Below are 25164 nucleotides of genomic sequence, written 5' to 3' on the forward strand. Positions count from 1 at the left end.
TTGGATGCCTTTGAGTTGTTATTTGATTATGTGTTGTAGTTTATCAATTACATTCGAGGTGATAAGATGTAGTCTATAAAAGTTGCTTATCTATTTTATAGTTTAGTTTGTAATATATGTAACTATGTGTACTTACTAATAAAAGTCAGTTTCCTGTTTATATCATTGTTTAAACACTGTATAGGTAGTGCAAATACTTCAGTAGCGATAGGATGGCTAAAACAATGCACAACTTGCACAAGGATGAAGGTTCTAACTCGATCTAAATGCAAAGCTAACAAACCAGCGGCCTCTGTATAAAATCGCACGTTTCAGGGCTTTGTTTATCTAAAACTAGCAACCCGAACCTGTCCCGGCTGCGCATGCAAAGCATAGAAATGTAACATGTTACCGGTAAAAATATATACATAGTTACATTCGCCATTGCGGACTTTTTAATATGCCTATATCACCTTATACGCTTTTTCTTGGCCTTACTTTAGATTGCCATCTGCAATGGGGTCCTCATATATCTGCCCTTGCAAAAAGGTTGAGTTCTGCTGCGTATGCCGTAAGGAGAATTAGGCAATTCACTGATGTGGAGACAGCTCGCCTAGTTTATTTCAGTTACTTTCACAGTGTTATGTCTTACGGCATATTGGCCTGGGAAAAAGCAGCAGATATACAGTCGCCATCAGATATATAAGAGCGCCCGAGGTACTCAAAAATATCTGAACACGCCTCTATTGCCTAGGCGTTAGAGGCGTGTTCAGATATTTTTGAGTACCTCGGGCGCTCTTATATATCTGATGGCGACTGTACAAACCATCTTCGTTCTCCAGAAAAGGGCAATACGATCTATTTACAACATGGCGTCACGTGACTCACTGAAGGAACGCTTTAAGGAGATAGACATCCTTACAGTAGCTTCACAATACATACTAGATGTGATAATGTATACTCATAAGAATATAGAGTCCTTTAATAAACTGTCAGATATTCATAGTTATAATACACGGAACAAACATAAGCTAGCGGTGTCCAAGTTTCGTCTACAGAAAGTGAAGAAATCGTTCCTGGGAAACTGTGTTACATTTTATAATAAAGTACCCTTAGAGGCATGGGATCTGCCCTTTACTTCATTCAAGAAGTACATAAAAAGTGCACTTCTCAAAAAGGGGTTCTACAAAATTGATGATTATCTGGGAGATACTACACCATGGCCGACTATCCAGGCTCAAAATCTGTCATAGTTTTGCTAGCAGTGTCCCGGGGAGACATTGTGTCATGCTTAAGGCGCTGTTGCTACTGGCTGTTCAAATTATTGTTCCTTATTTATTGTATAATTATAATTTTGTATATATTGACTTGTTGAGTACATACTAGTTATGTATTCTGTAGAATTAGTTGGAGATTGCTAGCTTAACAGTCTCCTGACGTGAAATTTGTATTTCATACGCATTTTTATTTCTAGTACTTTGACACTTGGAGAGCCTTTACACCTCCAAATTTTTATTTTTTATTATATCCCATTAATTATAATTGACTGTGGGGACCTTTTACATCTCCCAAGATCTTGTTTCAGTTAAGTCAATTTAAGCTATGTAACATACAAGCACGGAATGTTGTGTCTTACATCTAGGTATACGGTATTGACTTATTATTTGAATATTTAATACAGCCCGGACAGCTTGAACATGTCATGCTCGCTTAAAAGTCTTTGCTTACGGTGGCGTCGTTGATCGGGTCGCCACCTTCCCGAATATAGGTTGAGGGAGGCGATGGCTGAGATACGCGCCATACTCGTGAACGGGTGCTGTTTGTGAAGACCGGTCTGTTTCTGCTAATAGGGGCTATAACTATTAGATTGTAACATTAATTTTGATTACATTGAGGCACTCTGTTCGGTCCTTGTTTGTTTATTTTCTTTCTGACTCTTGGAGACCATATACATCTCCAAGGAAAAAAGTAGATTAAGTATATCTATTTTTTTTTCTTTAGTTGTGACATCAAGAGTCTTTTACAACTCTAAAGTTATTTTAGTTATCTTTTATTTGTATCAGTTCGTTTTTTTTTGTTTTCATCATGTATATTTTTTTCTTTTTAGGGTTCCGTACCAAAAAGGTACAACAGGAACCCTTATGGTGCGACTCTGTCCGTCTGTCTGTCCGTCTGTCACATTCCTAAATATCTCGAGAACTACTAATGCTATCAACTTGAAATTTGGAATAGTTGTGAACATTGTAAACCTCTACAAATAGAAAGTATAATTTTTTTAAATATATTAATTTTAATTGTAGAAAATGGCCAAAATGAAAGGGGGGCAAACTGTAAATTTTAAGTTACTAGGTCAAGTGGGGTATCGTTGGAAAGAGCTCAAATTGAACGTAAATAAACTATTTTTTATAATTTTTTTGTTGTGGACGAAAAAAAGAATTTTGAAGGAAAATGTATTTAAAAAAAATACCGTAGGTATATATACAGCCCGTCCGTGGGACCCCCTTATCTTTATTCCCAAGTTTACCAACGAAAAATTATGAAAATTTTAGTAAACATTGGTTTTATGCTATATATTACAGGAAAAATATAATCGTGTTTGTATTTTGAATACTTTTTTTTTAATTCACAAAAAACTTTTCAGATTTTTACTTTCAATTTAGCCACCCTTGCGGATGTAAATCGTACTTAAAATTAATACGAGATGTTACGTAAACCATCTTCTGTCCAATAAAGTAAAAACTGTTTAAATCGGTTAACATTATAAAGAATTATCCCTGAAAAACCAGGTCGCGCAAATTAGTTAGCAAATTGACCGGGAGATGGCGCTATACACTATAATACTCATTAGTGCCTATACTTTTGTCTTCTAGTCAAGTCATTAGAGTTATATGAAAATATGAGATTATTTTTACTAGGTAGTTTGAAAGAAAGTTTGTACGGAACCGTCGGTGGGCGAGTCCGACTCGCACTTGGCCGGTTTTTATTTTTGATGTACTTTAACACTTAGAGACTATACATCTCTAAAATCTCTTATTAATCATAGTAGCTTTGTACTTTGTATAATTTATTGAAATGAATTTCCATAGAGTAGGTACCTAGTCTGTGAATTTAATATTTCTTTTTTTTGACGAATACTTTTGCTGATTAAATTGTATCTCGTTTTTTAATGCATGTTAATTATAAGATGTAATGTTTTGAAAAGAAGTGGCCCGCCGAGTTTCTTGCCGGTCCCATAGTGGATACCCCCCTCCAACTGAGGGGGAACTGAAATCTTCTCGAGGCTGAGGCGTAGGGTTAGAGCCGGCGTAGCTTTATTTGACGTTCATAAGCGCATTGTAATATGCCTACTTGGAAAAATAAATATTTCATTTCATTTCATATATTGTGTTACCCTCAAACGGCCCGGGTAGTGTTGTCGATTAAAGCTCTTAGTCAGCGAGATTTTTTCCAACTAAGTTTTATCGCGTACATACAAGAGGCAGACGCTGCACGACACTTTGTTTTAGAAGGTCTAGTGATAGTGATAATATCGATAGCAGGATATTTCAATCTCGACTTTCATGTTAAATAGTGCAATGGCAAAAAACACTTATTACATATTCAAATGTGCATGCATTGGCGCCTGCCCGTGCGTGCGATAATTTTACATGGTTCAATTGAACATAACACGTAAAAATCCATGTAATCCATACTAATATTATAAATAGGAAAATGTGTGTGTCTGTTTGTTTGTCCGTCTTTCACGGTAAAACGGAGCGACGAATTGACGTGATTTTTTAAGTGGATATTGTTGAAGGGATGGAGAGTGACATAGGCTACTTTTTTTCTCTTTCTAACGCGAGCGAAGCTGCGGGCAAAAGTTAGTAGTTACATAAATAAAGTTTGCGTTAGACCCCACTTAGTCGTAACCACTGGTTTTGTTTCTTTATCTTATCAACTCATTGCATTCGGTATTTAACGTCTTGAATAAATACAATGGATGATTAATTACTACAAGTCCATTGTCTGGAGTATAAATTTGAACTTTACTGTGATAAAGGCTATATTGATGTTTCTTGAAAGGAAAAAAAATGGCCGGGCGGCGCCTATGAAATGTACATTACATGTATTCACCCATACAATATGATATAAAAAAATTACATATTTTGTTATTGATACTGACAAAAGGGTGCAGGTAAGTTTGCGGCACATGCATTATTTTAATAATGGGGATAGCGGCTGTGAGGTTTCTATTTTCGCTATTTCGGCTACGAACCCTAAAATAAAACCGTCATGAGCTTATGAGATATCCAGATTACGGCATTATTATCAACTACACTGCTCACAAAACGTTGACGCACCGTGAACGTCAAAAAATGTCACTAGGTAGCGGTTTAGCTAATTATCAATATTATATTATCATGCCGTGATCATAACTCGCGAAGTCGTGAACCCTTAATGGCAATGATATAGTGAATGTACCTACTTATGTGGTAGAATAACGTGGCATTTTCTTTAATATGGTACAGATACCTACAATTTTTCTCACAAAACTTCATTAACAAAAGAAATATTTTAATAACTTATCTGATGACAGTGATGACGTTCACGTCATGTTAACCTGTAAGTGAACTATTTAAATATTTATTTTGGCCACCTTAAAAACAGAAAAGTCAAGTCATGAGCAATGTGAATCACGTCATGATCATGACCAGTTAGTTACACCGGTGCTCAAAATATGTAGACGCACTCTGAACGTCAACTTAAATACAGAATGTCACTACACTTGGACAGCGGTGTAGTTGATGATCATGTCGTGAATGTAATGATGCGTGAATTTCGTGATCATGACACGTGCGATCACAGCAAAGATTTCGGGTTCCTTACTCGGCGATATAATTTACCTACTCGGTATCGTATTAGTTTTTCCTATCCGAATCACGTCCATACATTATCTGAGTTTCAAATTGTACAGTTTATTATTAGATTTATCTACATTGTCATCTCAGTTAGGCCCTCGAACTCTAAAAGTCACCTTAGTTTATTTGTAGGTACCTTCTTACAATACCTTCTTGTTGTAGGTACTTAATAATCTATCAATGCCAAGATTGGCAATTTGACGGCTGCATCATGTCTCCATCGTGACATCTGACTTCACTGCGTTCACTGTGTCACAGGTCCGCGTCGTACAGCTGCGTTCGTGACCAACAAAATGGTCCCGACGGAAGACCAGCGCTGACCCTCGAGTTAGCATTTTATGCTGAGTCGGGACCATTTCGTGGTAACTTATATGTTTAATTTCTTTTATTTGCTGTTTCTGTTTTCTTACTTGTGTATTTTGTAGTTATCACGAATAAATAATTGATTGATTGATTGATTGATTGATTGACTTGGGAGATTTTATCAATTTTAACACATTCGTCAGCAACACATACTTATTTACATACATACATATAATCACGCCTGTATCCCATAAAGGAGTAGGCAGAGGACATGAACTAGGTACTAAGTTTCAGTGCCACTCTTGGCAAAAAGGGTTTGAAAGAAATCCAAATTGTGACATTGCAGAGACACAATTTAACCCACATACATAATTATGTTCAATTGTTCTTAGTGCTACAAAACTGCGCCCTTGGCAGTGAATGTGTTCCGCCGTTGCTACGCCATCCCTATACTTGAGACGTTTAGTTTTATCGGAATACATTACATCTTTATTTTTATGCTAAATAAAAGTATTTACTTTGGTTGTGAGCTGTGACAGTACATGGATGCTGACTGTACTATTTTGTCTTAGTTCACTTCATAATAATTCAGTGTTACAGAATGTTACACAGACCATTTAGAGTTGAACTACTACAGTTACTACCTACTTAGCCCTGGTTTTCGACCTCTCAAGGCCAAATTGAAAGCCGCGTTGTGGCACGACAGACGCTGAGGTTATTATCAGTATAAGGCCACTGCTACACTATCACTACACCTTTAAAACAAAGTCCCCGCCACGTCTGTTTGTTTGTATCTTCGCGATAATCTCAAAAACTACAGAACTCATTTTCATGTAGTTTTCGCCTATAAATAGAGTGATTTTTGATAATCAACCAACTTTCTCTCTTTTTGGAGTTTATCTATCCTTTAAGAAACACTTACCATACCATATTTAAATATTTATACTTTACTTAAATATGGTATGGTGCTGTGTGTCGTGCGGTAGGAAATAAACATTAACTAAAAGCGGGTAGATTATATTTATTTGTCTACCCCGAACATTTATATAAATTGATATCGGGTCAGTCTTCTAGGCTTGTTGCCATTTCGTTCGTTGATCGGAGCACTCCGATCTCACTCAATCGCTCCCACGAACTAGTTCGCTCTTTTAGGTCTTTTGCTCATTTAGTTCAGCCAGACCAGTGACCACTGCGGTCGGAAAGATCAGAACGAATGGGACCGAAAGTGTCAAAATGATACGAATAGTCCACAGATAGTAACATTCCGGGCCGAAAGGTTGTAAGTAACCGAAGTTTAATATGAAAACTTGACGTTTTTTGTTGCTCTGCTAAGTAGCTCTCGCTCGGCGCAGTCACACACTCGTTCTCGTTCCGAACCGCTCGCGCTCACCGATCCTATACTGAACTAAATGAGCAAAGACCGTTAAGACCGATTCTCAGAGCACGGAAAGATTCAGTTCATTTCGGTCATTGATGGGATTTTATTCCTAACGGTTCATAGTTCGTGAACGACACAAGCCTACAGTCTTCCGCGACCACGGCCAGTGCAACCTGGCCGAAACTTTGGGAAAAAAGGTAAAATAATGTTAATTAATCGCGTTCGACCTGTATGTGACTTTAAATATGTGTGCAAAGCGCGAGAACTTAAAGCGTTATTTCAACTATAGATATCTTACTTTATTGAAATTGTAATACGTAGGTACCTACATCTTATTTATTATTTAACAAATGCACCACATATAGAAACTCTAAGCATACTTAATAGTTGTCCTAATCCTAGAATAAGCCCTTGGGGCATTGTACCAATTACTTACTCGCCGTAACCTATAATATGTAGGTACCTACTAATTGTCTGTGCAGTTGAGCGGAGTGATGCATTTGCACCACGTATAAACTTCTTACAAGTTTCTGTGGCGCATCTTAGTTCTTAAGATTTTTGTAATTTTTTATATGAAATAAATAAAAAATAAAATAAAAAAAAAAAACTTAAAAATAGCACCCATTCACAAAAGATCGTCACAACATAATAATAAGAAAATAATTGATAAAAACAATAATAATCATCAAATAAGTAAACCAAAAGCAATAAAATAAAAATAAAATTACATCAATAATGTCCAAAAAATAAATGTGAAATAAATAGTGAATATAATGTCAAACGTCATAAGTGCTAAAAACAATGTCAAAAATTAAAGATAATAAAAATAAAAAAACTCAATTTTATCAATGTCAATTCTACAACAAAATACTAATATTTGTACAGTTCAGTGTACTCTTTAACTGAGTACAGCGGTGTCGATAGTAAAAGTTCTTTTAATTGGTGACCAAATATGTCGTCGGAGGTTACATTTCTGATACTGGCGGGTAGGCGTTCATAAAGCGATGGACCTATTACTCGCGGGTTCTTGTCGAGAAGCGCTAGTCGACGCGGCACGGGCAGTAAACGCCCCGTTTGACGGGTTATTCCGCCAAGCATATTTGACCGTTTGAATTTATGAATATGTTTGCGCGTAAACATTATAATTTCGTACACGTAAAGCGAGTAATAGGTCATCATATTGAATTTTTTGAAGAGCTCTCTGCATAAGTGCCTCGGATTCACACCAGCCAATATCCGCACAGCCCGTTTTTGCACCAAAAATACTATACCGTCTAGATTCTTTATTATAAAATTCTGGTTGTTATACTTAATTAGAATTTAGAAGGTACAACAGGAACCCTTATGGTGCGACTCTGTCCGTCTGTCTGTCCGTCTGTCACATTCCTAAATATCTCGAGAACTACTAATGCTATCAACTTGAAATTTGGAATAGTTGTGAACATTGTGAACCTCTACAAATAGAAGGTATAATTTTTTTAAATTTATTAATTTTAATTGTAGAAAATGGCCAAAATGTAAGGGGGCAAACTGTAAATTTCAAGTTACTAGGTCAAGTGGGGTATCGTTAGAAAGAGCTCAAATTAAACGTAAATAAACTATTTTTTATAATTTTTTTGTTGTGGAAAAACAAGAATTTTGAAGGAAAATGTAAAAAAAAATACCGTTCCCCCCCCCCCTTATCTCCGAAGTTTACCAACGAAAAATTATGAAAATTTTAGGAAACATTGGTTTTATACTAAATATTACAGGAAAAATATAACCGTGTTTGTATCTTGAAAACTTTTTTTTTAATTCACAAAAAACTTTTCAGATTTTTACTTTTAATTTACCCACCTTTGTGGATGTATATAGTACTTCAAATTAATACGAGATGTTACTTAAATCATCTTCTTTCCAATAAAGTAAAAATTGTTTAAATCAGTTCAGGGATTATTCTTTGTAATGTTAACACAAAGAATAATCCCTGAAAAACCAACATACTATGGTCGCGGAAATTAGTTAGCGAATTCACCGAGAGATGGCGCTATACACAATAATGCTCATTAGTACCTATACTTTTGTCTTCTAGTCAAGTCGTTAGAGTTATGTGAAAACATGAGATTATTTTAACTGGGGAGTTTGAAAGTTTGTACGGAACCCTCGGTGGGCGAGTCCGACTCGCACTTGACCGGTTTTTTTTTATTTGTAGTAACTGTTCGGGGGTTCGCTTTTCACTGGCTCCTTTTTGTGACGTTCTCGCTATAAAGTAAGGTATTCTGTACTCATGTATGTGCACTTAACGAGCTGATGTACTGACAGTGTAACACCAGCTTTACTTGTAACTCTAACGTTATCAGGTTAGTCACCGCGTTAGGCTGATTGTATGGTTTATAAGAAATTGTAAGCGATTCCGTCTCCACTTCACTCAAGACAAGTCCCGTTCGAGTGTGCAATCTTATGAGTACTTCTATTGCGAGTTAAGGTTGTCGGAAAATTCTGATATTTGTGATTTGGAAAGGTATTTAGTCTTAGTTATTGTTCATATTGACTTTCTCTTTTAGTTAAATAATAAATAAGGTAAATACAACCGCAACACATACAAATCTAAAAGTGTAACTGTAGGTAAGTACTAAAAGTACGCAAATCAAAACGGTGAGAAAGAGGGGAGGAGACACCTATTCCCTTTCCCAGCGTAGACCGGTCAGGTAAGGTGCCCAATACGTCGGCACTCTTATAAGATGGTGAAGTTAGAAGTACAACGACGTTTCCAATAACATTTATTAGTTCAACACAGAGCATATGTTTATACACAGTAGGGATTATCCAATATTGACTGGTGACTTTACTAACTTTGCATTCACTAAATTAAACTGTACTGAACTTGTAACGATGTGACGAGTCGTTCTCCGCACTTAGCTTAGGGTTGGGTGTGCGATGGGAATTGCTTTTGATGCCTGTAGCTACTGGCTAGTCCGAGAGGGCAACGGAGGTCTATAGCTGTGCTCCCAAAACCTCGCCCAAAAGCGAGCGACGGGCCACCCCGGGGGGCTTAGTCATGAAGTCGGACATACGACCACTTGGTTCTCCCGGGATCCATCCTGGGTCATCAACAAAAAAAAAAACAAAGCAGACTTTTTACCATTCGACAGCGTGGATAAAGTAACGCTTCTTGTGGCTCGGGAGTGTAACGAATGTTGGTCGCGCGAATCTGGAGCGCGGGACGTTTTCAGTATAGAAAAAACAGTGAAAGGGCCGGCGGGATTTGCTATCTGCACAGAACCTTTTTAGTACGAGTAATTTCATTTATTCCATACTTGTTAGTTAAGAATATTGTCGTGAACTCAGTCAATTTAACTGTACCTGCAACAGTTAAATTGACTGAGTTAATCATTCCACGCCATCCCTTGATCCAGTCGATTACAATAACGATAGTCGTGTCGTCTTGCATTGTCTACGGTCCATTCGATCCCAACTAGAGATGGGTAACTACCAGTGGCGGAGCGTCAATACATCTCGATTCCCAACGGGTTCCCTAAAATTCTCTAGTATCTGTAGAAATCCATACAAAACAGATTCCAAAAACCCTCTCCGGCTTTACCAACGAAAATTTTCACGCCCCGCCACTGGTAACTACCCAGGTAAATACCCGACGGTGGGTATTTACCGGGTAAATACCCGATATTTACCTACCCGCGGGTAAATACGCGGATATTTTCATTTTTCTTCCAAATTTGACGTTTTTAAATGGTGTTTGGGCTAAAATAGATTAATTTAAGTCAGTCTTTGTAATTGTACACATAATGTTTATTCAAATTGAGAACGAATAGGTTGCTATCAGATAAAATGTGATTTTAGTGTATCGTGTATCACTCCAACTATAAAAATCGTGTAATATCATTCTCTGACATACGGAAATAATTTCAAATGCTTTTAATATAAATTATAAGTTTGATAAATTAAAACTGTAAATAAAAATATTAAAAATATTAAAAAAAAATCTTTTTCAAGCTCATAACTCATACATAGTATGTTTTATGACAAAAATGCATATAAACTTTTTTGTAGGAAATTGTGTGTACTTTAGTTCGTACATACAATACTTTTCGATATTAATGATGGTTTCCATGAAATATGAAAAAAATACATTTTATCCCCCTAACCCCACCATAACCCCCTCCAACCAGTACTAGGAAGTTTATCTTTATCGTATAAATACGACTAATTAATACAATCTAAAAAGCACACATAAAACATATTTACACACATTATATGGGATATGGGTTAAATTGTGGTGTAGGCGAGAGGCTGGCAACCTGTCACTGCAATGCCACAGTTTCGTTTTCTTTTAACCCCTTATTTGCCAAGAGTGGCCCTGAAGCTTTAGTAGTTTCATGTGCTCTGCCTACCCCTTTATGGGATACAGGCGTGATTGTATGTATGTATGTATGTAAAACATATTTTTAGGGTTCCGTAGTCAACTAGGAACCCTTATAGTTTCGCCATGTCTGTCTGTCCGTCCGTCCGTCCGTCCGTCCGTCCGCGGATAATCTCAGTAACCGTAAGCACTAGAAAGCTGAAATTTGGTACCAATATGTATATCAATCACGCCAACAAAGTGCAAAAATAAAAAATGTAAAAAAATGATTTATTAGGGTACCCCCCCTACATGTAAAGTGGGGGCTGATATATTTTTTCATTCCAACCCCAACGTGTGATATATTGTTGGATAGGTATTTAAAAATGAGTAAGGGTTTACTAAGATCGTTTTTTGATAATATTAATATTTTCGGAAATAATCGCTCTTAAAGGAAAAAAAGTGCGTCCTCTAACTTTTGAACCATATGTTTAAAAAAATATGAAAAAAATCACAAAAGTAGAACTTTATAAAGACTTTCTAGGAAAATTGTTTTGAACTTGATAGGTTCAGTAGTTTTTGAGAAAAATACGGAAAACTACGGAACCCTACACTGAGCGTGGCCCGACACGCTCTTGGCCGGTTTTTTTTTAATTATTTTTAAATTTATTTATTAAAACTTATGTAAACTTAATTGTCTATTTGACTGAACAGTTTTGTTTTAAATTGTGTATAAAAATTACAACCACGAACTTAGGGTCCCCCCACATCTAGCGTCTCGCGAGCGTCGCGTCGGGCCAACTGTATGGAAAAAGACGTCGCGTCGACGCGGCGTCAGGCTTTGCCCATACAGTTGGCCCGACGCGACGCTCGCGAGACGCTAGATGTGGGGGGACCCTTAGTATTTATCTCCATTTTAACACAAATCAGCATGTCCAACATGAAATGAATCTACCCGTCAATTTGGGTAGATACGGGTAAATACCGGGTAGATAGGTATTTACCGGGTAAATACCTGGGTGGGTAGATTGGGTATTTACCCACGACCCATCTCTAATCCCAACTATTTGCTAGTCATTCGTTTTTTATGCCAACCGTATACCAACCTTAATAGCAGTTAACAATAAAGTTGTAATTTGATTCGTTAAGATGCTATTGTAATCTAAGAGGAAGCACATCAGCGTTTGAAGTTGTAACGTTTTTTTTTTACTAACGTAAGCTATCGTTTACCGGATAACTTGTAAGCAAATGCCAACCGTATTTCTTATGAAGTGTGTCGTTACTATTAAAATAACAAACGCAAATTGGACCTTTCTTGCTAATAATAGTACATTACTACAGAGGCCGGGACAAATGGGGTTGCCGGCCGAGCGAAGCGAGGCCGGATAGGTCTGAGGCGGGCAACCCCATTTCCCGCCGAGGTATGTATAGTGCTTTTCTCAAACATGCAGGTATGAAATAAATAAAGTCTACTGAAAATAGTAACTTTGGATGGCTGTATCTCCTAAACGGTGCGTCGTAGCGCAAAAATAATCGAATTTTCGTTCCCCTTTAATGCCCCGTATACGCCTATAAAAAAACAAAAAATTAAAAAAAAAACGAAAAAAATATTTTTTGTATGAAAACGCACCCAAAATCAAATATTGTCTAGGGCCCGTACCAGTTGCAGTCGGCACGTCTATAAAGCCCCTTATAGTTTTTTTTTTAATTGGCTAAATACCTGGATGTTAGGTCACAATTATCTGTGTTTGGAAATTAAAAAAGAAGACTTTGCCGGCCTTGGCCTGCAAGGTTTGTATGAAATTCCATTATCTATCAATCGTCCTAGCCGCACCTGCAACGTCATACTTCGCTGCCAATTATAAGGCACATAACATCAATATTTCATACCATGTTTGAGAAAAACTTATTGTTTAGTTGTCAGGTGCTTGGATTATTATTACAACTGGCGGGCAATATGGTCGCGCGATAAATGATAAAATAGCAGGCCGTCCCTATCGCACTATTTGTAAGTGCGATAGGGACGGCCCGATATTTTATCATCTATCGCGCGACCATGATTGCCCTACTGAACACGCAAGCGTAACTAAACTTTATCTCCATTCAATTCAAATGTTTTCCTTTTGTTATAATATTCGGCGCGCATGTCGCGAGCGCTTGTGACCTTTATGTCTATTCCTCAGGGTTGCTATTTGCCAGTTCTGTATGTATAAATACGCCTGTTTTCGGTCCTGAGCAGGTACTTGCGCGCCTTAGTTGGGTGCGAACGTTTGTGACCTTTATTTCTAAGCATCAGGGTTGATATTAGCAAGTGTTGTATGTGTAGTTGCGCCTTTACGGCGGGTTTCAGGCTTGAGCGGGTACTAGCGCGCTTGGTGCGAGCGTTTGTGACCTTTATGTCCATTCATCAGGGTTGTCACTAGCGAGTGCTGTATGTGTAGTTACGACTGTTTCCAGGTGTGAGCGGGTACTTGCCGGCTGTGTTCACGCGGCGCACGGCCGAGTCGGACGCGTGGACGCTGCACCGCGCCATATCGCTCGGGAATAACAGCGGTAAGGGATTTTCTTTGTTCTACAATCTACATAGTGTTTGACGAACGGTCTGGCCTAGTGAACAGTGACGCTGCCTACTAAGCCGATGGTCCTGGGTTCGAATCCCGGTAAAGGTAATATGTGTATGTTCCAGAGTTTTCTATGTATATAAGTATGTGTATATTTTACACACATACACATACAATCACGCCTGTATCCCCTAAAGGGGTAGGCAGAGCACATGAAACTACTAAAGCTTCAGGGCCACTCCTGGCAAATAAGGGGTTAAAAGAAAACGAAACTGTGGCATTGCAGTGACAGGTTGCCAGCCTCTCGCCTACACCACAATTTAACCCATATCCCATAGTCGCCTTCTACGACACCCACGGGAAGAAAGGGGGTGGTGAAATTCTTAACCCGTCACCACACAGGCTACATATTTTACAATTATATAATATCGTTGTCTGAGTAACACAAGCTTTCTTAAGCTCACCTATATCACCTATACCTAAATGATCTATGTCAGTTGTGTGAATTAAATGGAAATCAGCATTTTATCTTTCCAATCTTGCTAGCTATTATAGTTATTTGTTATACAAGGGGGCAAAGTTGTATTTTAACGCCGAGTGTGGAATTGAAAAACGAGCAAGTGAAAGGATTCTATAGTTGAACCACGAGCGAAGCGAGTGATTCAAGAATAGAATCCTGAACTTGCGAGTTTTTTAACACACGAGAAGTAAAATACATTTGCACCCGAGTGTAACACAAAACTTTTCCCCTCACTATAGCGAGGAAACTACAACGCAAAAAATGCGTTTATCACTGCTTGCAGTAGTTCCACGGGTGGTAAGTCATCTTTATTACTAGATTCACCAACTTTTATCAATTTTAAAGCAGTTATTTTGAGTTTATTCAAGGTCAAATTACTTTACCCACTAGTGGATAAAATGCGTTTTTACCCGCTGGTATTAAAGGACAAAACACGTGTTTCCGAGCTAGTGAGGGGAAAAATATATTATCGATTCCTTATATGACAATTAATGGCTTCAACACGATACAAGTTGGATGAGTCAATATTTATACAACAGATAAAGCTTTCATTACTGCTTCCTTGTCGATATGAAACACGTGTCGTGTGTTTACTATTTACTGTATATTCGAGTAACATGTACGCTCTTGTTTTCAAACAGTTACTTTTCTTCTTGTTTATACATAGATCCTGATTTCGCTATTAGCCAGTAATATTATACTCGTAATAACTATTTGATTAACGTCGTAAGTAAAAGTAACTGTCTAAATGTTTATAATATACAATACTGTCTGTTGCCGATGTTTTAAGGGTAGTTCAGTACTTACCTTTTAACCGGAGATCGTGATTAACTGGTGTTGATTCAATTTAGGAAAAAACAACATACTGTAGTTCAAAGGATTGAGCTTGATTGTAACACAAGACTACAAGTAGTTTAGAAGGAATTGATAGTTTGTATCGAAAACAAATATTTGATACAATGAGGAGGCACACTCAAAGATTATGACAGATGGCACCACCCTATTAGTCCATTGCACAGATAAAGAATTTCATACGTGAGAGCGAGAAGTTGATATTTGTTTTCTCTCTCACACATATGCATGATAGACACTTGCACAGGCGCCGCCTGGCGGGATAAAATGTCAGTGTGCCTCCTCATTGAAATAGTTGAAACATTAGAAGGAGACATCGTTATAAACATCCCGTGATTACAACTGATTATTTAGAACTACAAAAACTAATATAGATAGATCGTGTCATTCACAAAGCGAAGGCGTTTAAACGAAGTCTAAGGAAATATCTAGTATTTAAAATTATTCAATAATGTGATATTAAACTTGCAGGTTCGGATTGCAAGTCCGAATCAGACTCGAACACGGACGGGGAGATGGCCGGATACCCCCACGAGGACGCGACTCAACTAGGGCACGACAAATCCGAGGAGGTGTACAAGGAGTGGCAGAAGTACTGGGAAGTCGTCATGACGGAGCACAAGAGCGATAGCATCGTCAACGTTACGCAGGGTAAGTTGTTATTGTGGACCTAGATATTGATGGGAGGATGTTGTGGGTGCGGATCTGCTCGAGCTCCAGGTTAAATACTGGAGAGAAACTGCAGAGGACCGGGGCCAGTGGCGGACAGTCATATTGGAGGCTATGACACACTTGGGTCTCTGCGCCAGGGGAGTAAGTCGGTTGTTAAACTATAGGTATAACAGACGGGAGACGGAGATCCCTATGAGGTAAATGGCTATTGTATCGGTGAATTTTGGGCAGTGATGGCTTAGTTGGTTGTATTTTGATTTGAAAATTGTTTTATATAATACATTATATGATTTTTTTCAGGTACTAGTATCGACTGGAAATCAAACTCACAAGGAACTGGTGAAGGAGAAGCTAAAGCTAAGGTATGTTTTGTTCTTTTAAATTAGTACCTATCTAAGATAATTCCTTGTATTGATAGTCTAACGTTATTTTGAATTCAGTGCCATAGTATCCACGGTGTTCTCAGTCAAAGGAAATAATAAATCCGATGTACTTTCGATATGTTTAGGAAAATTAACAATAGAGGGCGTAAAAATCAATTATATGCCGTAGTGCAAGTTGTTCGCTAGATGTCACTGTTACCTCCGCAAACTGGGTAATGACTGGTTGTCGTAAAATGTATAAGTATTTTTTGATGTCCAAAATTTACGCTAGATGTCGCTGTACCATCCGCAAACTAGCGAACGGCATTCTATGGCTAATTAGCTAATTACATGTATTAAGGCGAGATGATCTGTCAAACTAACCAATCCAAGGGGGTGAGGTGCGCGGCGTCCGGGCAGCCCCGCCCGCGCGGCTCTGTGCGCTTGTCGCACACGGGAACTCAAATTCGCGCGGCAGCATGGCACAGACGGATTGCAGTATAATGATCGCCGTATTTTAACTGTTTTTCATGAAATAGGAGGAAAATGAGTAGCTGTATCGCCTGATGGTAACCGATCACCGCCTCTATTTTCTTTATTAGATTTCATCATTTGTGTAAGTAATACTAATGATTTATAGTTACAGTGTGTTTAATGACGTACCTAAACTACAATCAATTTTATCGATTTTTTCGGATTCTCCAACTGCCATCGTCGAAACTTCTTAGTAATCGCACTTAGCTACAGATCGACAGGGTGAAATAAAAACCGGCCAAGAGCGTGTCGGGCCACGCTCAGTGTAGGGTTCCGTAGTTTTCCGTATTTTTCTCAAAAACTACTGAACCTATCAAGTTCAAAACAATTTTCCTAGAAAGTCTTTATAAAGCTCTACTTTTGTGATTTTTTTCATATTTTTTAAACATATGGTTCAAAAGTTAGAGGGGGGGGGGACGCACTTTTTTTCCTTTAGGAGCGATTATTTCCAAAAATATTAATATTATCAAAAAACGATCTTAGTAAACCCTTATTTATTTTTAAATACCTATCCAACAATATATCACACGTTGGGGTTGAAATGAAAAAAAATATCAGCCCCCCCTTTACATGTAGGGGGGGTACCCTAATAAAACCATTTTGTCCATTTTTAGGGTTCCGTAGTCAACTAGGAACCCTTATAGTTTCGCCATGTCTGTCTGTCTGTCCGTCCGTCCGTCCGTCCGTCCGTCCGTCCGTCCGCGGATAATCTCAATAACCGTTAGCACTAGAAAGCTGAAATTTGGTACCAATATGTATATCAATCACGCCAACAAAGTGCAAAAATAAAAAATGGAAAAAAATGTTTTATTAGGGTACCCCCCTACATGTAAAGTGGGGACTGATATTTTTTTTCATTCCAACACCAACATGTGATATATTGTTGGATAGGTATTTAAAAATGAATAAGGGTTTACTAAGATCGTTTTTTGATAATATTAATATTTTCGGAAATAATCGCTCCTAAAGGAAAAAAAAGTGCGCCCCCCCCCCCTCTAACTTTTGAACCATATGTTTAAAAAATATGAAAAAAATCACAAAAGTAGAACTTTATAAAGACTTTCTAGGAAAATTGTTTTGAACTTGATAGGTTCAGTAGTTTTTGAGAAAAATACGGAAAACTACGGAACCCTACACTGAGCGTGGCTCGACACGCTCTTGGCCGGTTTTTTATTTTTGCACTTTGTTGGCGTGATTGATATACATATTGGTACTAAATTTCAGCTTTCTAGTGCTAACGGTTACTGAGATTATCCGCGGACGGACGGACGGACGGACGGACAGACAGACATGGCGAAACTATAAGGGTTCCTAGTTGACTACGGAACCCTAAAAATGACCATTCAAACTTTGCATAGTGACTTTTGAGGTCATTATGAACAAGTTTTATTAAGGGTCCAATGCTGAAACCACGAAAAAAAAATTGGATATTCCATAGAAATGAGCTGTATCATGACAGTCGAAATGTATAAAAAAGATTTTTTTTTTGCGTTTTCAGCATTAGTCCCATTTCAGGCACAATTTGAAAATTACGAGTTACAACTATTTACCTGCAAAGATAATACTATGTACTGAAAATGAATATATGAAAAACTGAAGGGAGGAGGGGAAAGATTAACATCTCGGCGAGTTTTCTTCTTCATGTAGAAGTTTTTTCTTATAAAAATATTGTTAACAGAACACAGTAACCGTCAGCTTCTTTGACCATAGACTTTATGTAAAAAGATTATTATGTCATGTCAGTGTTGTTTAAAAATACACATTAAATTTGTCAGTCGTGAATAAATAACGCTTTTTCATTTTCATATTGAAAGCTTTTAAGCTGTATACATGCCAAAGTTTCGAATTTTATTCTTGTTGTTTATGAACCTACTAATAGCATCAGTTACTTACTTGTATATTTTGATGATCATCATTCAAACATGATGAAATCACTCATCCAGTCACTGATGAAATCTGTGCTATTTATATTAAGATATGAATAAAATCTAAAGTATGAAAACTATGCAATTGAAACTTTGTCTATTTAATAAAGTTGCTATTGATATCATATCCTGACATTTATCTGGTTTAAACCAGACCCAAAATTCGAGGATTCAGAAGAACGACAAAATGCTTCAAGAAATCAGCTTTTCACTTCGCTTGACTCGTGTTGGCGGGGCACTACCGCCACTACCGTACCTCCAAATAAAATACAACCCAGCACAAGATAAAGTATCAATACCATTCTATGCCTACCTTGAATTCTCAAGTATATTCATATCAAGTATCAACTGTTGTCAAAGGAGTCAGACAGCTTGTTGAAGGATTCATATAATCTTGCAAATTAGACAAATATCTGTAAATATAAAGTACCGTAATCATACCCACCAAATAAAAATAAAAAAAAAATTGTCCAGCTTTATCAATGTATGATTATGGACTTTCATCAAAATTTATTGAGAAGTTAAAATACTGAAATCTTTTAACTATTGTGGAAAAATGTCGACAGTTGTCAAACAAAATTTCTGTCAGGCTGGCCACATGTTTGGCATAGACACAGGAAAAATATAGACGGAGGGTAGCACGATCTAATTAACCTTATACCAAATTTTGAAAGACAGAAATACCTACCCTACCTGATCTTCAATCAGTACTGTACCTACCGCCGCCTTTTATTTCGAACTACTCAATATTTTTATGAAAATTAAGAAGTTTCTTCACTAGCTGGACATCAGTCATATATTTTCCAAGTGGAAAAGTGGTGCTGTAATGACTTCACAGACGCGTCATCTAGGGGTTTCTAAAATCTATGATGTAAAGATATCGTAAATGTCATTTGATAACTTCTTCTTCTTCTTCTTCCTCCTACCCTTATCCCACGTTATGTGGGGTCGGTACAACACGTCTTCCTCTTCCATTCTCCTCTATCTTTCGTCATCTCAACACTCACATCTTTCTTCCTCATATCCTCTTTCACACAATCCATCCAGCGTTGTTTGGGTTTACCCCTCCCTCTCCATCCATCAACCTTCATCTCCAACATTCTTTTGCCTATATGACATTCATCCCTCCTCATTACATGACCGAACCACGCCAACCTGCCACTCCTCATCTTTTCCGTTATAGGCGCAACTTTCAAACTTCCCCTAATATACTCATTCCTGATCCGATCCATTCTGGTCACTCCACACATCCATCTCAACATTCTCATTTCCGCTACGTGCACTCTCCTTTCATCCTCCAGCTTTGTCGCCCAGCATTCTTTGTCGCACAGCAGTTTTTTAAAGGTGCGCGGGGCCCGAGGGCCCCGCGGTGTTCTTATTTATTTTTTGTTTTTGCTTTTGCTTTTTGTTTTTTGCTTTTGCTTTTGCTTTTTGTTTTTGAGTTATGCTTATGCTTTTTGTTTTTGAGCTATGCTTGTTTGCTTTTTTGCATTAGCCTTTGCGTGCTTGGGAGCACTCTCTGCCCGCAGCTCGGCCTGCGGCCTCGCGTGCTTGGGAGCCTGTGAGACACGCTCCGGGCCTTCGGCCCTCCGCGTAGTTACTGTGGGGGTTGTAGGGAAGTTGGAGCTTAAACACGACCCAATAGTAAAAGTGTTTTGAGAAGCTCACGACGGGCCTACGGCCTGCGGCCTCCGGCCCGTCGTTTCGCTTCTCTAAGACACTTTTACTATTGGGTCGTGTTTAAGCTCCAACTTCCCGGTCCGCCGGCGAGCCGATCAGGGACGCTCCGGGCCTTCGGCCCTACGCGGAGCTCGGCCTTCGGCCTTCGCTAGGTTTCGAAGCTCCGCGTCGGGCCTTCGGCCCGCCGCTACGCTTATTAAGACACTTGGGGTGAGCAGTTTGACCGCGTGGGTTCGCCCCGCGGGCCTTGCGGCCCGCCGGGCTCACGTGCCGGCCCCTCTCAGGGACGCTCCGGGCCTTCGGCCCTACGCGGAGCTCGGCCTTCGGCCTTCGCTGGGTTTCGAAGCTCCGCGTCGGGCCTTCGGCCCGCCGCGTCGCTTTTTAGACACTTTGATAATTGTTTTGTTTGGGAGCACTGTCTATCCGCAGCTCGGCCTGCGGCCTTCGCGTGCTTGGGAGGTCTCTCTGCCCGCAGCTCGGCCTGCGGCCTCGCGTGCTTGGGAGCCTGTCAGACACGCTCCGGGCCTTCGGCCCTCCGCGTAGTTACTGTGGGGGTTGTAGGGAAGTTGGAGCTTAAACACGACCCAATAGTAAAAGTGTCTTGAGAAGCTCACGACGGTTATCATTTTCCTCCCTTTTCACAGTCTTTGATTACAATTTTCTTTATTTATTTGTTTTCTAGCACGCAATTATTTTTTCTGCCTCCTCAAAGCTTTGTTCCCCATTGTTTCAATGACACGTGACCAGGCGGAGAAAACTGACACAGGTCCATCCTCTGAAAGCGCCGCCGCGCGACTGAAGAGGCCATAAGTGCCATCGAAAATGTTTTCAATTTCAAAAATTATAAGAAAAATTATTTTTTTGCAAAAACAGGATTAGTAACAGGTCTTAAAATTGGATTCATAGTTGTTCCGTCTTTCCTTTGCTGATTTGGTAGTATTTGGTAAATATTATATTATTTTAATGACGCTACCGGCACAAACTCATCAGATTCGTCTAGATAATCTTATTACCTATATATTGAAGTAAAAAACAAGTCAAAAAAGTTTTTATCCTAGCTATGGGAACGATTTATTGTTAAAAGAAGAGGTAACTTTGGAGTCATTTTCTATCGAGCGAAGTTGTAACATTCATGTTGTTCAACTCCATAACATACTCACCAAATCCTGAAATTTAACATATATCGTTTTCAGATTTTTCCATTGCGTTTTCCTATGTTTTTAACGGCTTCAAAAAACGAGTGCGCGCAGCGTCTACGGAAATATATCGCCTTAAATTGTAAATTTTATTAATCTTCTTTTTTTTTTGTCAAATAAGTTAGCTTTCAAATATTTATTAATGTGACTGGTTGATGAATGACCTATTTAGAAATCCCGCCCTAAATATGTGGCGTTCCATGTTTAAAGGGTCCACATGCTTTATGTTCTAAAAGGAACCTTTAGGCATGTAAAGTCACATGAAAAGTTGTCGTAACTTAATAATAGATGGCGCTGCATTCGAAAATCTTGACTGATAGCTCTATACCATACTATTCAATATACTCTATGGTATCTACCTAATAACAACTAAAACTGAAAATGTTAAGAAAATTATATGCTATACTTTTATGGCAATATTGTACTGGTTACGTAGGTAATGTATCTGGAGGCTCAGATGGCTTCTATGATAATCCAATGTAAATACAATTACAATCGTTACTAAGTATCACATTCAGCATACAAGTAGTGTATTGTGTATTTCAATATCATGCACGCTTTCAAGGTGACATAAGTCAAATTACATCTCTTCAATTGAATCTTTGCTCTTTTATCATTGATCAAATTGCACAGGTCATTCAATATTTATTGGGTATTTTATTAATTTTCATTTCCATTATGTGTATGTGTTTGTGAATAAGATGTTACATTATCGAGTATTCGCAATAAAACGTGTGAATAATTACTAACTTTTGTCTATTATTATGAATTATCATATACACCTGAATCTACAGTACGGTACAGTAATTTGTTGGGTGGCCAACAAATTGCAGTCCGGATTCGGACCACCAACCTATTTAATGCGGATCGAATTTTGTGCCGTCGTCCGGAACAGACCGCGATGGTATTTTTTTTCTTAAATCCGGCCTTCTGAAGAAACTTATGGGTGATGAGTTTCTGTATAGTTTAGTGTGTTGTGTTCATTTGTTTTCCTTTCACCCGGCATGGCGGTGTGTTATTGCAGCCAGACCGGCGCTGGTTCTTCACGATGCGGCACGGCGAGCGCGTGGACCTCACCTACGGCTCCTGGGTGCCGTTCTGTTTCGACGAGGCTGGCAATTACGTGAGGAAGGACCTCAACATGCCGCTCACACTCGGGGACCGGTGAGTTATAGTAACACTAATAATAAGCGGTGAACGGTATTGGTCACGCATATTGTAAACACTATTACTATACATACATACATACATACATACAATCACGCCTGTATCTCATAAAGGGGTAAGCAGAGCACATGAAACTACTAAAGCTCCAGTGCCACTCTTGGCAAATAAGGGGTTGAAAGAAAACGAAACTGTCACATTGCAGTGACAGGTTGCCAGCCTCTCGCCTACGCCACAATTTAACCCATATCCCACAGTCGCCTTCTACGACACCCACGGGAAGAAAGGGGGTGGTGAAATTCTTAACCCGTCACCACACAGGCACTATTAATATACTTTAAAAAAGTCTGTTTTGTAGTGTTTGTTTGTTTACATAAATAAATAAATAAAAAACACTAGACCTATGCTTATTGACAGGTGGCAGTAGCCGCCAGATTAACGCTGGTGGCCGCTCACACTCTGCGAACGGTGAAAATGTTTTTTTTTTTTTTTTATAATGAGTGTTGTTGGAGTTTGGAGCAATGCTCCATTTTATCCAATGTCGAACGCCGGGATGTCCCGAAGGGACATCCCGGGGGTGCGGTGAAAATGCAACAGCTGTCTCGCGTTTTAAGCTTATTAGCTTGCACCAGGAGGCTACTTAAAACGCTTTTCAACGTCTCATTAAGGATTGCTATCTAGGTTTCTTTAGTAGGGTAGGCCTGAACTATCCGAGTAACAAATTACAAAACATGGTAATTGACAAGTATACAGTCAGCAGCAGAAGTTGCGTAGCGTAGCGGGCAAGGTGTTCAAAATGAACTTGACACGATCTTATTTTTAAGACAATAATGCTGCTGACTGTACCATTCTGCTATTTCAGAGTGGGCGGCAGCGGCTCATACTCCAAAGACACGCCGCTGACCCGAGTAGGGCGGCTGCAGGCGTCGCTCGTGGGCGAAGGCCTGCGTCTGGCGCAGCAGCCCATATCGCACGTGTACGCGTCGGCAGCGCTCCGCTGCGTGGAGACTGCCCACTGCATGCTGGAAGGTAAATACCCTTACTATGAGGCTTGCTTCATTACGTACTTTTATGGGCATACTAGACACTAGACTTTACGGCTGCTGCTCGTCGCAATATTGGTGCAAGTGCGCAGCGATGCCATTTTCCATGCCGACACTTAAAACAACACTACCGTAGTGTGGTTTGACCCTAATTTCTGACACCTCAACTGTAAAAAAGACAGTTTTTTAGTAACCCGACCAAAGTACTTGTAAAATATCTACTTGATTAATCCATTTTATATTATGTAGTCTGTATCTTAATATTATTATTTTTTTTCTCCACCAACCACTAGGTTACCAAAACCCGTCGCTGAAGGTGAAAGTAGAACCAGGTCTGTTCGAGTTCAAGAACTGGTACCTGTCCAAAGGGGGGATGGCGCCGTTCATGACGCCGCAGGAGCTTCACAAAACTGGACTCAACGTTGACTTGACGTGAGTATTGTTTTAATCTGGGGACTTCTTTGTTTTCACAGTGATTTCATCTTTCCAGGATTGCAAATGTCAAAACTTTTAATTCGTGGACATATAACGGTAACAATATATCATAAAAGTAACAACAACGGTTTTCCCTTCCAGATACACGCCGTACATAGACCTGGATATTACCACGTCAGAGACTTTAGAAGAGTTTTATAAAAGGAATGAGCTAGTAATGCATTCGGCGGTCAAGGACACTGAGGAAAAAGGTAAATTGTACATAATTTAACTTAATCATGATTGTGACTAAAGCCTTAACTTTCTTGCGGGATGCGTTATCTTGAAGTTGAAACGCCTGAAGGAGTAGTAGTAACCCCTCGCGTTAGCTGATGTTATTGGCGATCAATCGAGTATTTATGTGTAGTCGAATCTATGCCAACATACCGAATACGGATTTCGTACATAAATGCGTTTTTTTATTTATCACGGTGAAGGGTTGAACGATCGAGTGTTCCTCGAATTAAAAAAATCGTGTTTAATTCAGGCGGCAACATAATGTTCATCGGTCACGCGGCGACGCTCGACATTATGGTGCTGGCGCTGAAGCGGCTCGCGGCCGGGGGCGAGCACGAGCACGAGCACGAGCGCGAGCACGAGCCCTACACGCTGCACCCGCACCTGCTGCGCGTGCCGTACTGCGCGCTGGGCGCCATGCGCGACCGGCCCTGGCAGGTGGTGTCGCCGCCCTGCCCGCCCTCCATCAACTCCAGCTCGGGCCGCTTCGACTGGAGGATCCTGCAAGACTTGTAATGTGCTGTGTCGGGTCAGGGTAGTGGCGGCCTGGATCACCGACTGTCGGACGTGCACGCGTCGGCCGTATTGTACGGTGGCGTTCACTAATTAGAGTCGTGTTCGGATATTGATGTTCGCGCAAGTGTGTAGGTGTAAATGAACGTGACCGGAATGTCTGATAGTTAAGCACCGTTTTAACGAGTATACGGTGACATATATTAACCGACACGTTTCTGTCTTCCCATTAAATGTGACGCTGTATACGGCGTAAGGTCCTGTGTTATGCTTATTCGGGTAGTTATGTTTTCGAAACAATATATCGTGAGCGTCAGGACCCCTGGACCACTACAGATATTTGATGTTTAGTACATACTAAAATTTAGTACCTATTTGATACTATTTGGTACCTGAGTACATATATTTGGTACCTCCACTGATATCGAAAAATCGAGCGAATAAAGTGGCCAGACATTCTGACGTCAGGATGTCTGGACCATTTTTGGTTTACATAGTTCTAGACAACACTACTAATTGATATCTTAGTCAATATTT

At 39.3% G+C, this 25164-nt stretch overlaps 1 protein-coding gene across 3 annotated transcripts in view; it reads left to right on the forward strand.

Annotated features, from left to right (window-relative positions):
• The window catches only part of LOC125232612 (ecdysteroid-phosphate phosphatase), a 30321-nt gene extending 5378 nt beyond the window's left edge, over window positions 1–24943 (forward strand). For all 3 annotated transcript variants that reach the window (XM_048138345.1, XM_048138346.1, XM_048138347.1), the window contains 8 exons: window positions 13352–13447; window positions 15299–15478; window positions 15800–15861; window positions 22221–22360; window positions 23223–23389; window positions 23697–23835; window positions 23980–24089; window positions 24365–24943. In XM_048138345.1, the coding sequence (XP_047994302.1) occupies window positions 13352–13447; window positions 15299–15478; window positions 15800–15861; window positions 22221–22360; window positions 23223–23389; window positions 23697–23835; window positions 23980–24089; window positions 24365–24630 (1160 nt within the window). In that variant the 3' untranslated portion in view covers window positions 24631–24943. The remainder of the gene's footprint in view (window positions 1–13351; window positions 13448–15298; window positions 15479–15799; window positions 15862–22220; window positions 22361–23222; window positions 23390–23696; window positions 23836–23979; window positions 24090–24364) is intronic.
• Window positions 24944–25164: the final 221 nt, after the last annotated feature.

The sequence above is a fragment of the Leguminivora glycinivorella genome, chromosome 13, assembly GCF_023078275.1.
Source record: "Leguminivora glycinivorella isolate SPB_JAAS2020 chromosome 13, LegGlyc_1.1, whole genome shotgun sequence".
Classification (NCBI taxonomy): Eukaryota; Metazoa; Arthropoda; class Insecta; order Lepidoptera; family Tortricidae; genus Leguminivora; species Leguminivora glycinivorella.